This window comes from Anolis carolinensis, chromosome 2 (genome assembly GCF_035594765.1).
Source record: "Anolis carolinensis isolate JA03-04 chromosome 2, rAnoCar3.1.pri, whole genome shotgun sequence".
NCBI lineage: Eukaryota > Metazoa > Chordata > Lepidosauria > Squamata > Dactyloidae > Anolis > Anolis carolinensis.
The window spans coordinates 241,422,959-241,439,173 of NC_085842.1; the positions used below are offsets into that span (position 1 = coordinate 241,422,959).

At 45.8% G+C, this 16,215-nt stretch overlaps 2 protein-coding genes across 3 annotated transcripts in view; one reads left to right on the forward strand and one right to left on the reverse strand.

Moving 5' to 3' along the window:
• Window positions 1-16,215, reverse strand: part of LOC134295905 (uncharacterized) — a 55,268-nt gene that overhangs the window by 38,962 nt on the left and 91 nt on the right. Inside the window, exon 2 of the mRNA XM_062969405.1 lies at window positions 12,201-12,570. Within this exon, the coding sequence (XP_062825475.1) occupies window positions 12,201-12,570 (370 nt within the window). The remainder of the gene's footprint in view (window positions 1-12,200; window positions 12,571-16,215) is intronic.
• The window catches only part of glis3 (GLIS family zinc finger 3), a 219,573-nt gene continuing 215,768 nt past the window's right edge, over window positions 12,411-16,215 (forward strand). For both annotated transcript variants that reach the window (XM_003216490.4, XM_062971953.1), the window contains exon 1: window positions 12,411-12,549. The gene's annotated coding sequence lies outside the window, so the exon portion shown is untranslated. The remainder of the gene's footprint in view (window positions 12,550-16,215) is intronic.

Below are 16,215 nucleotides of genomic sequence, written 5' to 3' on the forward strand. Positions count from 1 at the left end.
GTTTCGTACACTATTTTAAAAACATATGGAGTCGCATCTGGGCTTCTACTTGCAATGTAGGATATTGCTGTGAACCGCACACTAGGTTTCACTTTATTTCATCTCATCATTTTAATTTTTAGGGACTTGCCTCACATTTTTTCTTGCCACCCAAAAGAAGGGAAGGGGCTTGAGGTTCATACAGGCAGTCCCTGAGTTATAAACATCCAACATAGAAATTAGTACAGTATGAAGAAAATAATGCTTCTGCCTCTTCACTTTGTGCTTCCTTGCCATGACTTTGTGCTTCTACCATTTTAAAGTTGATCTTTCTTTTTTATTGTTCCACGGCAATGTGCATTTATACATTATTTGTTATTTATAAAGTACATTTTCTTATTTAAAAACAGTAACAAAAATGTGGGATTTGTTTGGGGGCGTGCGGAATGGATTAATAGCATTTCAATGGGAAAATTCACTTTGAGATATGAGCATTTTAAGTTAAGATCAGTCACTGAATGAACTACACTCTTAAGGTCTCTCTCTCTATATATTATGAGTGTGTATACATATATATTTACACATACATATACATACATACATACATACATACATATACTGGAGTTACTGTCAAGGACAGAACGCCACAAGATTCAAAGTAACAGAGTTTATTAGATTACAGAACTCAAAAATGCCCGTAAAACACAAGGGCCAGGCAGTTTTTGCCTTTAGGAGCAAAAAGGGGCGAAAGTAAATGTTCAAAAGATAAACCGGATTAAACCGGAGTTTAATCCGGGTAAAAACAAACTGCTTGCGTCAGCCTGGGTATAAACGAAACGAAAGCCAAGGAACAAAAGATACAAAGAATGCAACTAATTGGCAGCAGATTCCTCTCTGCTGCCAACACTGTGCTTAGAGTAACTTGCGTCGCTCCCCCACACACACAGCAGACAGGATCTCCAACACGAGTAAAACAGCCAAGGACTGTAGCAGTTGAGTAGACCAGTTCCGTTCCGTAGATCAAAGCCAGAAGCAGACGTTTGTAGTTTTTCCAAGTCCAAGAAGGGGGGAAGACAAGCCGTGGTCAGTTCAGTCCGAGTTCTCAAAGCAGGAGATGGCGTCCGTCAAGAAGACGACGGAGGGTCAAGCTAATAAGAGTAAGCACAGGTTTGCACAAACAAATGCCCACACAATCCCTCCCGCCGTCTGACCCTGGATTCCAATCAACTTACGTCACAGCACAGGAAAGCACACAAGTCTTCAGGGAAGCGTCCCACACACACACGGATCCCAAGCGTTTGCCCAGATTACCTTGCCCAACGCAATTTGCAATTGCTCCCAAGCCCCATTTTATGCCAGTTACAAATCTTCATCACTGTCAGCTGTCCTCCTTAACCCGGGCGTTTCCTCATCACTTTCCTCGTCAGAGCTGGAACACCTCTGACTACGCCCAACAGCATCTCCAGCTGTGGATCCCGTCCCATCCCTCCAGCTAAACCATGGGTCTAATCCTGAAGGTCCCCATTCATCTTCTGTCCCATCATGGCCAGTGGCACCCACTTCCTCCCTTACCCGAGTCCAATCCATCTCATCCTCCTCTGAGCTAACCAGCCCCTCCTCCATTCTCTCCGTAAACCCTTCGAAAGACTCCTCGTCAGATGGTGCTGCAAATATGTCTCGCAGTCTTTTTCTCTCTCGCTCCTCGAGAGTATCTGACTCTCGAGGAGTCTTACGCCCACGTCTGTCAGTAACAGAGCCATGAGGCTCAATCATAACACTATCCCCTCTCACAAAGGCCTCCTCCCCCGATGGCGGAGAAGTGGCAGTGATACCCTCCGCTATAGCACCACGACGACTAGAGGTATCAAGTTTCAACAGTGAACGATGAAAGACTGGATGGACCTTTAAACTAGACGGTAAACGCAAACGAAACGCAACAGAAGAAATCTTTTTAACAATAGGAAAGGGACCCAAATACCGAGGCGCAAACTTTCCCCCAGCCTGTTTAATATGTTTGGAAGATAACCACACCAAATCCCCTTCTTCCAACTCCTCCCCTGCCTGCCTGTGGCGGTCAGCCTGAGTCTTCTGCGTTGCCTTAGCTTCCAACAGTAAGCGACGGGCAACATCATGCAATGCAGCCATTTCCGAAGAGCGGTACACAGGGTCCGAAGAGACCACATTGGTCGACGGCGCCACACCTCCCCGTGGGTGAAAACCATAAGTTAGCTCAAATGGCGTATGCTGACTAGACGTGTGCACCGCATTGTTGTAAGCGAATTCCGCCACCGGTAACCACTTTACCCAAGCCGTGGGTTGATCTAAACAAAAACAACGCAGATACTGCTCTAAGAGCCCATTAACCCGTTCCGACTGTCCATCCGTTTGCGGATGGAAAGCTGAAGACACGTTTAACTTAGTCCCCAAACACTCATGGAAGTGTTTCCAAAAGCGTGACACAAATTGCGGAGCCCTATCTGAAATAATCACCTCGGGTGCTCCGTGCAAACGATAGATGTGCTTTGTAAATAGTAAGGCCAACGTAGGGGCCGCCGGAATGGTTGAACAAGGAATAAAATGAGCCAGTTTACTAAATAAATCCACCACCACCCAAATACAAGTATAACCCCCAGACTTAGGCAAATCTGAAATAAAATCCATGGAAATGATTTGCCATGGCCTCTCCGGAACAGGTAAAGACGATAACAACCCTCTAGGGCGCCCAACAGGCGTCTTACTCTGCTGACAAACGGCGCAGCTGTCACAAAAGCGCAGAATGTCTTGCCGCATCTTTGGCCACCAGTAGCTCCTGGTGATAAGCTGTACGGTCTTGAACCTGCCAAAGTGCCCAGCCATGGGTTCGTCATGGTGGGCTCTAATCACCTCCAACCTGAGGGCCCCCACTGGTACGTAAACCTGCCCCCTACGCACCAATACCCCGTCTTGATCCTGGAGATGCGGCAGTATGGTACGGTTACCTGCAGAGAGCAGCATCAGTTGCTCCTGAGTCCACACATCATCCTTCTGAGCCTCAAGGATCTGGTCATGTAACCCAAGCTCATTATCTACAACACACAGAGAGGCAGTAGGCAAGATGGTCTGACATACTACCTGCTCATTGGTCTTAAATTCCGGCTTGCGAGATAAAGCATCGGCCCGCAAGTTTGCCTTCCCCTCCACGAACTGCACCTTGAAGTTAAACCTGGAGAAAAACAAAGCCCAGCGGATTTGACGCTGGTTTAACTTCTTTGCTGTTTGCAAGTGCTCTAAGTTCTTGTGATCAGATCTGACCACGATCTGGTGCCGTGCCCCTTCAAGCCAGTGCCGCCACACCTCAAACGCCACCTTAATCGCCAACAACTCCTTCTCCCATATGGTATAGTTCTGCTCGAAGGGTGTTAGTTGCCGCGAGTAAAATCCACAGGGACGCAAGGTCCCTGAGGAATCCTTCTGAGACAATACAGCCCCCAACGCGTAGCTAGAAGCGTCCGCTTCTACCACGAACGGTCTGTCAACATCAGGATGGGTTAGTATGTTGTCCGATTGAAAACTAGACTTTAGTTGTAGAAACGCCTCGTGAGCTTCCCGCCCCCACACAAATGGCTGTTTCTTGCGCAGAAGCTGCGTCAAAGGTACCGTGAGCTTTGCAAAATTCGGAATAAACTCCCGGTAGTAATTAGCGAAACCCAAGAACCTTTGTACATCCTTCTTAGTCTTCAGCTCCTGCCATGAGTTGACGGCGTCAACCTTATGTGGGTCCATTTTAAGTTCCCTACCTGACACTACATGACCTAGGAACTCCACTTCAGGCACATGAAAGACGCACTTGGAAGCCTTGGCGAAAAGCCCATTAGCCCGCAGTCGGTGCAGAACCTGCTTGACATGTTGACGATGTTCTTTCTCGTCCTTAGAAAAAATCAAGATATCATCCAAATAAATCACTAAAAATTGGTCAATTAGGTCCCTGAACACATCGTTCATGAACCTCTGGAATACCGCAGGAGCATTACAAAGCCCAAAAGGCATGACTCGGAACTCGTGGCATCCGAAACACGTGTTAAATGCCGTCTTCCATTCATCCCCTTCCCGTATACGGATTAAGTTATAGGCCCCCCGCAGGTCAAGCTTGGTAAAGACCTTAGCCCCTTGCACCCTTGATAACAGTTCCGAGATTAAAGGGAGCGGGTACCTATCCCGAATGGTGTATTTGTTTAGGATCCGATAGTCACAGACCAGCCTAAGTTCCCCAGTCTTTTTGGCTACAAAGAATACTGGTGCCGCAGTTGGAGAACTAGATGGGCGAATAAACCCCTTGGCTAAATTTTCATCTAGAAACTCCCGCAAAGCTTGCCTTTCCGGTACAGTCAAGGCATACAACCTCCCTGCTGGCAGTTTCGCACCTTCTGCCAACTTGATGGCGCAATCATATGGCCTGTGCGGTGGTAATTTGTCCGCTTCTCTTTTACAAAATACATCAGAGAACTCCCCATACTCAGCAGGCACTCCCTCCATATCAGAATGAGTAACATTTAGAGTGCAACAATCCTGCCTCTTTAAGATCACTTTACGTGTTGCCCAATCTACTTGTGGGTTTACTACAGCTAGCCAATCCATCCCCAGGATCACATCATATCTAGGCAAGCTCGTAATATCCCACACAAACGTTCCCGTTACTCCCTGCACCTCCCACGTTACTGCTGAGGTTTCATGGTTAACCACCCCAGTCTCCAGCAGTCTCCCATCTGCTCCTTCCACCCACACGTCGCATGCCTTGCGCACTCTAGGAATGCCATGCTTCTTAGCAAACTCAATATCTACATAGGAGACCGTAGCCCCTGAGTCCAGCAGTGCCAAAGTAGAAACAAGTTCCCTTCCCCCAACAGATAATGTAATGGGTACGAAAACATGCTTCCTCCCCTCAGTTGACTGCTTGAGGAGCCCTAGTGCGTTGGACTCACGTCGCACTAGGGCTGGCCTTTTCCCGAAAGCTGGGAAGGTTTCACATTACAATTTTTGGCAAAATGCCCAGCATTCCCACAGTACAAACACAAGCCCAGCTGCCTCCTACGGCTCTTTTCCTCTGTAGACAGCTTTTTAAAGACCCCAAGCTCCATGGGCTCTTCCCCCATCACCACAGGTGCCCTGGTTACATGCATGGGTGGCGCACACATTGCTTTTGAGTGTTTACGAGCCTCGAACCTTGCGTCTAAACGCAGCACCTTAGCTACTAAGGCGTCCCAGCTTTCAGCCGGCTCCAAGCGTGCTAATTCATCCTGGAGCATATCACTTAACCCGGCAGTAAATAAAAGCATGAATGCATTTTCCCCCCAATCCAGCTGGTGGCGATACAGGTTAAACTTATTTAAGTAATCCAAAACAGTCCCCTTTCCCTGTTTCAACCGATACAGAGCCCACCCAGCGTTCTCCGTGCGGAGAGGATCCCCAAAAGTATCAGTTAACAACTTTTTGAAATTATTCAAATTGTCCTTGACTGGGTCATTTCCCAAAATTAAATTAGTGGCCCATTGTCCTGCGGGACCGGTCAACAAACTCAAAATAAAGGCCACCTTGCTAGTGTCTGTAGGAAAAGCATGAACACTGAGCTGAGAAAAATAAAGCTCCACTTGTGCCAAAAAGGTTGGCAACTTGCACCTGGTTCCGTCAAAGCGTTCAGGAGTCAAAACATGTCCTTTCACAGCCTGAGCTGTTTGGCTAACGGTAAAAGCCGTTTGCAATTGGTCTACTTTGGCCCTTAACTCATCCATCGTCTTCCTGACGGGTTTATTGCTGCAATAAACTTTTTATGGGCGTTGGGCAATCTGTCAAGGACAGAACGCCACAAGATTCAAAGTAACAGAGTTTATTAGATTACAGAACTCAAAAATGCCCGTAAAACACAAGGGCCAGGCAGTTTTTGCCTTTAGGAGCAAAAAGGGGCAAAAGTAAATGTTCAAAAGATAAACCGGATTAAACCGGAGTTTAATCCGGGTAAAAACAAACTGCTTGCGTCAGCCTGGGTATAAACGAAACGAAAGCCAAGGAACAAAAGATACAAAGAATGCAACTAATTGGCAGCAGATTCCTCTCTGCTGCCAACACTGTGCTTAGAGTAACTTGCGTCGCTCCCCCACACACACAGCAGACAGGATCTCCAACACGAGTAAAACAGCCAAGGACTGTAGCAGTTGAGTAGACCAGTTCCGTTCCGTAGATCAAAGCCAGAAGCAGACGTTTGTAGTTTTTCCAAGTCCAAGAAGGGGGGAAGACAAGCCGTGGTCAGTTCAGTCCGAGTTCTCAAAGCAGGAGATGGCGTCCGTCAAGAAGACGACGGAGGGTCAAGCTAATAAGAGTAAGCACAGGTTTGCACAAACAAATGCCCACACAATCCCTCCCGCCGTCTGACCCTGGATTCCAATCAACTTACGTCACAGCACAGGAAAGCACACAAGTCTTCAGGGAAGCGTCCCACACACACACGGATCCCAAGCGTTTGCCCAGATTACCTTGCCCAACGCAATTTGCAATTGCTCCCAAGCCCCATTTTATGCCAGTTACAAATCTTCATCACTGTCAGCTGTCCTCCTTAACCCGGGCGTTTCCTCATCACTTTCCTCGTCAGAGCTGGAACACCTCTGACTACGCCCAACAGCATCTCCAGCTGTGGATCCCGTCCCATCCCTCCAGCTAAACCATGGGTCTAATCCTGAAGGTCCCCATTCATCTTCTGTCCCATCATGGCCAGTGGCACCCACTTCCTCCCTTACCCGAGTCCAATCCATCTCATCCTCCTCTGAGCTAACCAGCCCCTCCTCCATTCTCTCCGTAAACCCTTCGAAAGACTCCTCGTCAGATGGTGCTGCAAATATGTCTCGCAGTCTTTTTCTCTCTCGCTCCTCGAGAGTATCTGACTCTCGAGGAGTCTTACGCCCACGTCTGTCAGTAACAGAGCCATGAGGCTCAATCATAACAGTTACACTTTAAAACAGTGGTGCCCAACTTTTGGGCCTCCGAGTGTTTTGGACTTCAGCTCCCACAGGTCCTAACACCTGGTAAACTGGCTGGGATTTCTGAGAGTTGAAATTCAAAACACCTGGAGGCCCAAAGGTTGGGAAGCACTAATTCAAAAAATACCTGTTCTGACTTACATTCAAATTCAGCTTAAGAACAAACCTACAGAACCTATTTTGTTCGTAACTTGGGGACTGCCTGCATTTCAAATGCTTCAGGTTGTTATGTAAATAAACCCACTTTTGACGTCTCATTCTCAAAGAGAAATGTTTTTGGATCTGACATCCAAAATGCAGCTGCCAGCTTTCAGCTAGGTTACCTGCGGCTGACTGTCCTGGTATGTGTTTGTAATTTTGGCACTCTATTCAATGTAGCTGTGTGAGGACCTGCCTTCTTCCTTTCCTACAATGCAGCTGATGAAATGTTTTTCCAAGGCATTGTATAGATTAATATACTGACTCCCAGGTACCCAGAAGTGCTGCTACTCACTATTTCTGCCAAGAGATATAGCTCTCTCCATTGAGCCTTTGGCAGGCATCCATCTAAATCTGTACTGAATAGTGATTGCATTCTACTATTTTACGCTTTTCTTTGCCTGAAAATGAAGGCATGACTGAGCTGAGGTTCATCCTTCAAACGGATAAAATATTCTGACCATGCCACCATCTTTCATTTTGATACAATGCCTGCAAGTGAGTATTGTCTTGTAATATATTATGCAACTTTCCAGGTGTCATGAAATGCTACGCATTGTCACAAATAGGCATTCCAGCATTCATTCTGATACAATGATACAATGGTTTATTATGAAAGATAGCAATCAAACAAATATTTGTTTCCGAGGCGAGGAATATGTGTTTTCATTCTGATAGGTTGTGCACTACTGGACTTGTAGTATAAAAAACACAGTTATTGTGTCAATTGTTGAATAAAGATCTCACTTTGGTTGGACAATTAAAATAAATGTCAGCAGTCAACAACAGTACAGTAGGTCCTTCTTATCCACATATTCTGCCTCCATTGGTTTAACCATCCACAGCTTGAAAATAGTCTCACATCCAAAAACAAAATTCAAAAAGCAAATCTTGATTTTGCCATTTGATGTAAGGGACACCATTTTACTTTGCTACTCTATACAATGGGACCTGAATAGCCATGAGTTTTGGTATCTAAAGACCACAGTACTTTATTGACTCACATGTTTTGGAGTGAAAGCAATTAGTGCTTTTATCTGAATGTGATATAATTCAACATTTGTACACAAACTACTATGAAAAATGATGTTGAGTTTTCGAGGGGTTCAGTAGAAAAATAATATTCTGTTGCCTTGAAGATTATCATGTTTTGCATATTTGGAAAACAGCCCATATCATTATTTGCACAAAGGGATATAATTACTGTATTCCTCTCACCCATTTCAGCAATTTTTCCTTAGTTACATAGAATTCACGATGCACATCTTTTGTGCCAAAACCCTTTCACCTCCTCCAACAGTTCCATTTTATGAGAAATTCCAAGAGAACAAATTTCTTTCTCTCTTTCCCAGAGCATTCATTAAGCCAGGCTTTCAGATTTCACGCTTCCGCACAAGGTGCTCTACACCACCAATTTCTGCAATGCTCTTGGTGCATCTATTCCCTATTGGACTGCCATCCCCTACTACAGCTCCTGTACTTTTTGATAGTTATGCAAATGTAAAAAAATTAAGTTGCATTCATTTCATAGTGAATATCAAGGCAGAAAATCCCACAATATCTGCTTTGAACTGGGTTATCTGAATCCACACTGCCATATATTCCAGTTCAAAGCAGAAAATGTGGAAGGAGTCCTAGAAAAAAGAAGAGCTCACTCTCACAGAGGCAGGAATAGAATATATGCACATTTCCCCATCAATAGAAATTCACCCAAAGTGAGAAAAAGAATGGTTGCTCTTGACATTGTGATAGGAAAATCCCTCAAGAAGGCAGGGAAGTGTCCCTATATTTTATCTAAGGGAGTCCTACTGCTAACTAAGGGTGCATCTATACCACACGTCTCAAATGCAAGGCCCATGAGACAAATCTAGTCCTCTACGTCATTTAATGTGGCCCATGAGGCTTTCAAAGACAGGGCAATATAGTTACGTTCATATATGAATCTATACTGAAAAATGAATGCTGTTTGACACCATTTGAACTATCATGGATCATTGTTATGGAATCATGGAAGCTGTTTTATAAGGTATTGAGCCTTCTCTGGCAAATGATACTGGTGCCTCACTAAACTCCAACTCCCAGGACTCAATAGCCTTGAGCCATGGCAGTTAAAGTGCAGTCATGCTGCATTCATTCTACAAGGTGGATGCTCCCTCAGTTTACATTGTATACAGATGGGTGGTTGGTTGGTTGGGATGGGGACAAGAAAAATGATAGTGAGTTTGATTTACCAATATAACATAACAAGGGGGGGACCTGTGATCTAGTTTTCTGAATCTTGATTTAGACTTACGATCTCTATAGCATCGGTCTAGATCAGCGCGTCTTAAACTTTTCCACTCAGGACCTCTTTTGGCCTGATAAATTTTTACATGACCAAGGTATATACTATATAGGTATATAGATTATGTATAAAAACCAAACATTTACTGATAAGAAGTCATCATTTGCAAGGCTTGATAAATAGGCCGATTTTCCTTTTTATGAGTACAGCTGAAGCATCTTCTGCAGAGTCAACTGTAAACACTGCACAATATATTCATGTAGCTATCTAAAACAGAGAGTGGGTAATGTTCAGAAAATGTTTCAGGATCCCAACATTGAGCTAAGGAGACCCCATTTGGGGTCAGGGCCCACTGTTTAAAGAAACTTTTATTTGTTTATTATTATTAGATCTATTTGTAAACGTGTCCAAAAAGTTTGATTTATATATTTAAATTTCTAATTTTGTTACTTTTGAGCTGTTCTAGAAGTACACCTTGATGTTGTTTATTTTATTGTTTACAATTTGATCTATTTATGTCGGCATTCAATGTTTGACAGTTTTTTTGCTGTAAACCGCCCTGAGTCCTCTGGGGAGATAGGGCGGGATAAAAATAAAGATGATGGTGATGATTATTATTTTATTTTAAGCTGCTTTGAGTCCCCTTCGGGGAAGATAAAGGGGGTATAAATAAATATAATAATAATAAATAATAGAGTAGTCCCCAAACAGGATGGAGAAGGACTATTGAAGTGCATTTCCCATATGCCACTGTAGCTGTAAGCTGGCATCGTATTTCCTTCCCGGCCTAAATCTGGTCACAAGTAGAATCGATTGCTGAATTTAAACACACTACCGCTTAGGTCAATTCCATGGATTCAAAAGGTCCACGCTGTTGGAATAGATTCTGGCTGGCATCCTTGGCAGTGAAACATTTCTATGCAAAGTGTTGTGGAAGGGTTTCCTGGCTGGAATCATTGGGTTGCTGTGAGTTTTCCGGGCTGTATGTCTGTGCAAAGTTGGGCCATGGTAGCATGGTGCATTCACCCTACAGCAGGCATGGGCCAACTTGGGCCCTCCAGGTGTTTTGGACTTCAACTCCCACAATTCCTAACAGCCTATCGGCTGTTAGAAATTGTGAGAGTTGAAGTCCAAAACACCTGGAGTGCCCTACAATGTAGATGCGCCCAGAAGAGCTGATGAGAATGAATGCCTGGCCAATGAGCAGCCAGCACGAGTGGTTGTCCTCACTCTCACTCACACTCTAGAGGTGCGCGCGCATCCCCTTCCCCGGCTCCCCTTTTTGGACACCCCTTTCTCCAAAAGCGCGCGCTTCCCAAATTAATGGGAAGCCCGACCTCTGCGCGTTTTCCTTTTCTTTCCACTCGAGGCGGGCAAGAGGAAGCTGAGGCGGCATCCTTTCGATGGCTACAGAAGCCCTTAGAGAAGCACACCCACTTGGTGGCTGTGAGGAGGAATTTTTTTAAAACAAAAAAAAGCAATTGGGGAAAGCGGGGAGAAAGAGAAGTCGAACTCTGAGGGAAAGTCTGTGCTTTGGGTTGCTCTTTGGCCACGTTCCAGAAGCATTTTCTCCTGATATTTCTCCTGCATCTATGGCAGGCATCCTCAGAGGTTGTGAAGTCTGTTGGAAACTAGTCAAATGAGGTTTATATATCTGTGGAATGTCCAGGGTGAGAGAAAGAACTCTTTTCTGTTTGAGGCAAGTGTGAATGTTGAAACTGGCCACCTTGAGTAGCACTGAATAGTAGTGGATTAAAGCCTTGTAACTTGAAGGTTGGGTTGCTGACCTGAAGACTGCCAGGTTCGAATCCCACCCGGGGAGAGCGCGGACGAGCTCCCTCTATCAGCTCCAGCTCCATGCGGGGACATGAGAGAAGCCTCCCACAAGCATGGTAATAACATCAAAACATCCAGGCGTCCCCTGGGCAACATCCTCGCAGACGGCCAATTCTCTCACATCAGAAGTGACTTGCAGTTTCTCAAGTCACTCCTGACACGGGAAAAAACAAAGCAAACAAACTTCAAGTTCTGGCTGTTTATTGCTTTGGGGGAAAATCCTTTGTTAGGAAGTGTAAGGTCTGTTGGAAAACTAGGCAAGTGAGGTTTATATCTGTGGAAGGTCCAGGTTGGGAGAAAGAACTCTTGACTGTTGGAGGCAAGTGTGAATATTGCAATTGGCCACCTTAATTAGCATTGAATGGCCTTGCAGCTTCAAAGCCTGGCTGCTTCCTGCCTGGGGGAATCCTTTGTTGGGAGGTGTTAACCAGCCCTGATAACCATGCCTCACAACCTCTGAGGATGCCTGCCATAGATGTGGGCGAAACGTCAGGAGAGAATGCTTCTAGAACATGGCCATACAGCCCGGAATACATACAACAACCCTGCCCCGATTGTTTCCTATCTGGAATTCCCCTGTCTTCTGAGTATTGTTCTTTACTTACTGTCCTGACTTTAGAGTATTTTTTTAATTACTGGTAGCCAGATTATGTTCATTTTTCATGGTTTCCTCCTTTCTGTTGAAATGGTCCACATGCTTGTGGGTTTCAATGGTTTCTCTGCGTAGTAGTAGTCTGTGCTTTTCTCCTGGAGAGTGGTCCAAAGGAGGAGCGCCTCTCTCCCAAAGTGAGCCTCTGACGCTTGGGCTCTTCTTTGGACCAGCCCCCCCCCTTTCCCCACTCGAGGAGGCGCTGCTGACGGGACTCCAGAAGAGGTTTGTTTGCCGGGAACCTAGTTACCTGGGAAGTGACTGGAGGCTGCCATAGGAACGTCGCCAGAGGAGGACGCGGGGTCTTGCCTTCGCCAGGCGCCCAGAGAAGACCCAGCAGTTTTGGGGGTCTCGGCTCGAAGGAGGGAGGGAGGAGGTCGGAGGAGGGAGAGAGGAGGAGGAGAATATGGGGCGCCCCCGCCCTCCCTCCGAGCCCGAGGGGCCGCTGCCTTCTTCCCCACGCCTGCTCCTGGCAGGAAGGGGGCGGTGAAGGGACACGCAGCCTCCCCCAGAAGAAACGCGCGTGGAACAAGCCTCCTCTCGCGCCCAAGCCTCGCCGCCAACTTTCGGAGCGGAAAGAGAGCCAGCACGCTCTTGGGGTAAGCAAGCACCCGGCCGATCTTCTTGGGAATTTCAACTGTGTTGTATGCCTTTTACTGCCCCATCACACCAGAGCATGAATCCACTTTAAACCCGGTTTCTGCCTCCTGCAGAATTCTGAGATTTGTAGTTTGGTGAGGCGCAGGACCTGTCTGTCTGAGCCGTTTAAAGCCCCTCCCTAAAGTGGGTTTAAAGTGGAACCAAGCTCTAGAGTGTTTCCTCTCTTGTTTTAATGATGATGTATCCCGCCGCAAGTCGCAGAGAGAGGAGGGTAATCAATTCATCATCAGCATTATTATTATTATTATTATTATTATTATTATTATTATTATTATTATTACTACTACTACTACTACTACTACTACAACAACTAATCAGCCTCTCCCTCCCCTCGGGGCGCTTCCTGAGGTGCATCATTATAGAGAGGTGCTGTGTGGAACCCTGGGAGTTGTAGTTTAGGGAGGCGCCAGTACGCTTTGGAAGTGGAGGCAAAAGACCTTGCAAAACTGCAACTCCCAGAACTCCACCGCAAATGTGTTTCCATGTCAGGAGCGACTTGAGAAACTGCAAGTCGCTTCTGGTGTGAGAGAAGTGGCCGTCTGCAAGGACGTTTCCCAGGGGATGTTTTGATGTTTTACCATCCTTGTGGGAAGCTTCTCTCATAACCCCGCACGGGGAGCTGGAGCTGACAGACGGGAGCTCATCCCCACTCCCCGGATTTGAACCGCCGACCTTTCGGTCTACAGTTCAGCCGGCAGAAGGGTTTAACTCGTTGAGCCACGGGGGCCATTCAAGCGGTGTCTGACTGCGATTTGCGGGTTTGGGAACTTTTAAAAATCACTCGATTGGTGTATCTACACTTTGGAGTTAATGCACATTGACATCGCTTGAACTGCCCTGTCTCAATGCTACTGAGTCCTAGAATTTGTAGTTTGTGGAGGCAGCAACTTGTAAGAGCAAGTCCCAGATCTAAAACAAGTCAATACTGAGTTAATTTAGGATGCATCTACACCTTAGAACGAATGCAGTTGGACACCACTTTAATGTCCATGAGTTAATGCTATTTTTTTTCTATGTCAGGAGCGATTTGAGAAACTGCAAGTCGCTTCTGGTGTGAGAGAATTGGCCGCCTGCAAGAATTTTGCTCAGGAGAAACCTGGATGTTTGATATTTTACCATCCTGTGGGAGGCTTCTCTCATGTCCCCACATGGGAAGCTGGAGCTGACAGAGGGAGCTCACCCTGCTTCCCAGAGTCCAACTGCAGACCTTTCAATCAGCAGTCTTGCTGGCACAGGGGTTTAACACATTGTGCCACCAGGGGCTCCCAGTCAATGCTATAGAATCCTGGGATTTGTAACACCAGCACATTTTGGCAGAGAAGAGCAAAGACCTTGTAAAACTAGAACTCCCAGGAATCCACAACGTTTACTTAAAAGTGGTGTCAAACTTCATTAATTCTACAGTGTGGGTGCACCCTGGGAGTGGTTATTTGTTTCCCAATGAAGCAAATTTCTTCCCATTCTTAGTTGTTTACTCCTTCTTTTCCAGTCTTATTTCATTTCTGTACAAAACAAAACAGTTTCAATCCTTTTCAGGCTCCCGTCTTTACAGATTGATGTCCCGGATTCACTTCACTCTTCCTCCCCCCCCCCCCCCCTTTCAAGTTATTCAGCGACTACTGGAGAAATGGGAGGGGAAGGAAATGTGTCTGAAAAAGTTCAGACAAATATTCCCTTCGGGAGATTTGTCATCTTGTTGATGATTAATCCGAGTTAGAATATAGAGGAGCGCTTGGTTTCTTCCCTCTGCGATTGCTTTGCTTCCAGGGAAGTGAAGCACCGGGGTCTCATCAGAAGCATGATATGTTTCTGTCTTTTAATGTTATGGGCTCCATTGCAGTTCACTTCCAAATTACTGTGGAAAGGTTTGGACAGGAGACAGGGTGGATTACTAGAAGAGTAGATGCTCCAGGTATTTCTTTCTATATTCAGTCAAAACCCCAAAGAAACCTTTTATTGATAGGAAGTGATTTAACAGGGTGCCTTGTGGTGATTTTTGATGCTGCAGGTGTTCTAACTGCTATAGCTCTTCCTTCCCTGCAGTTCCTTTTGGGTATTGCTGCACAACTAACTTCTGTATGCAGCTGAATGTCCTCTCTAGGGACGCATCTACACCGACAGGTCTCATCAGCATTGACCATGTAATGCAGTTTCAAAAGGTATTGAAGAAAGTGGTTTTGCAGTGTAGATGATTCCATAGGAAATCCTGGAGGCCTGGATGGTGATCACACAAACCAAAGAGCACTTACGCACCTTAAAAAGGTAAAGGTAAAGGGTTTCCCATGACATTAAGTCCAGTTGAGTCTGACTCTGGGGGTTGGTGCTCATCTCCATGTCTAAGCCGAAGAGCCGGCGTTGTCTGTAGACACCTCCAAGGACATGTGGCTGGCATGACCTCATGGTGCGCTGTTATCTTTCCGCCAGAGTAGACCTATTGATCTACTCACATTTGCATGTTTTCGAACTGCTAGGTTGGCAGATGCTGGGGCTAACAGTGGGTGCTCACTCCGCTCCTTGGATTCTAACCTGTGACCTTTTTGGTCCGCAAATTCAGCAGCACAGCGCTTTAACACGCTTATTTACCTTAAGGGCTTTCTTTTATGCATTTCTGTGGAAGTTTGTTGTCCTGTCCCTGCAGTTTGAAGCTAGTACTGAATTGTATTAAATGGTCAGCATATATGTGGCACTAGTAATGTGGGACAAAAGTGGCAAAGAGAGAAGCAAAGTGGAGTGATGCTGATCACACACAAAGCCCTGGAACCAAGTCAAGGCCTGGACAATAATTATACACACCAGAGAGGTTAGATATCACCTGGTTCTAAGATCCCTAGCATCCGTGGGGTTTTTTTCAAAGCCTTTTATTTGCTTCACCATTCAATGTGGTTTACACTTACACTCACTGATGTGCTTATCCACGATTAAGGCTTCTAAAGCACATTCCTACACAGCTCTTAGACAGAAGCAACACAGTAATCTATTGGTGTTCTCTTCACATGGATTTCCTGCTCGGAGCAGGAGTGTCTAAGGCTAGAATGCCTAAAAGAATACACTCAAGTTGATGTTTCTGTTAATTATAAAGAGCTTCCTTAATATGCTGGAATCCAGGAAGAGTGCGGTGTAGGGCAGAACACAGAAAATAATCAAATATTGAAATTTAGGATTTTTTTCTTCTCTGTTTCAAATAAGGCTTTCTTTGGCAGGAAAAATGATCAAGGGTCTGGAGAACAAGCCCTATGAGGAGTGGCTTAAAGAACTGTGCATGTTCAGTCTGTGGAAGACAAGGCTGAGAGGAGACATGATAGCCATGTATAAATATGTGATAGGGAGGAGGGAGCAGGCTTGTTTTCTGCTGCCCTGGAGACTAGGACACGGAACAATGGCTTCAAACTACAGGAAAGGCAATTCCACCTGAACATTAGGAAGAACTTCCTCACTGTGAGAGCTATTCGCTGAGTATGGTGGAGGCTCCTTCTGTGGAGGCTTTTAAGCAGAGGCTGGATGGCCATCTGTCGGGGGTGTTTTGAATGCGATTTCCTGCTTCTTGGCAGGGGGTTGGACTGGATGGCTCATGAGGTCTCTTCCAACTCTATGATACTATGATTCTA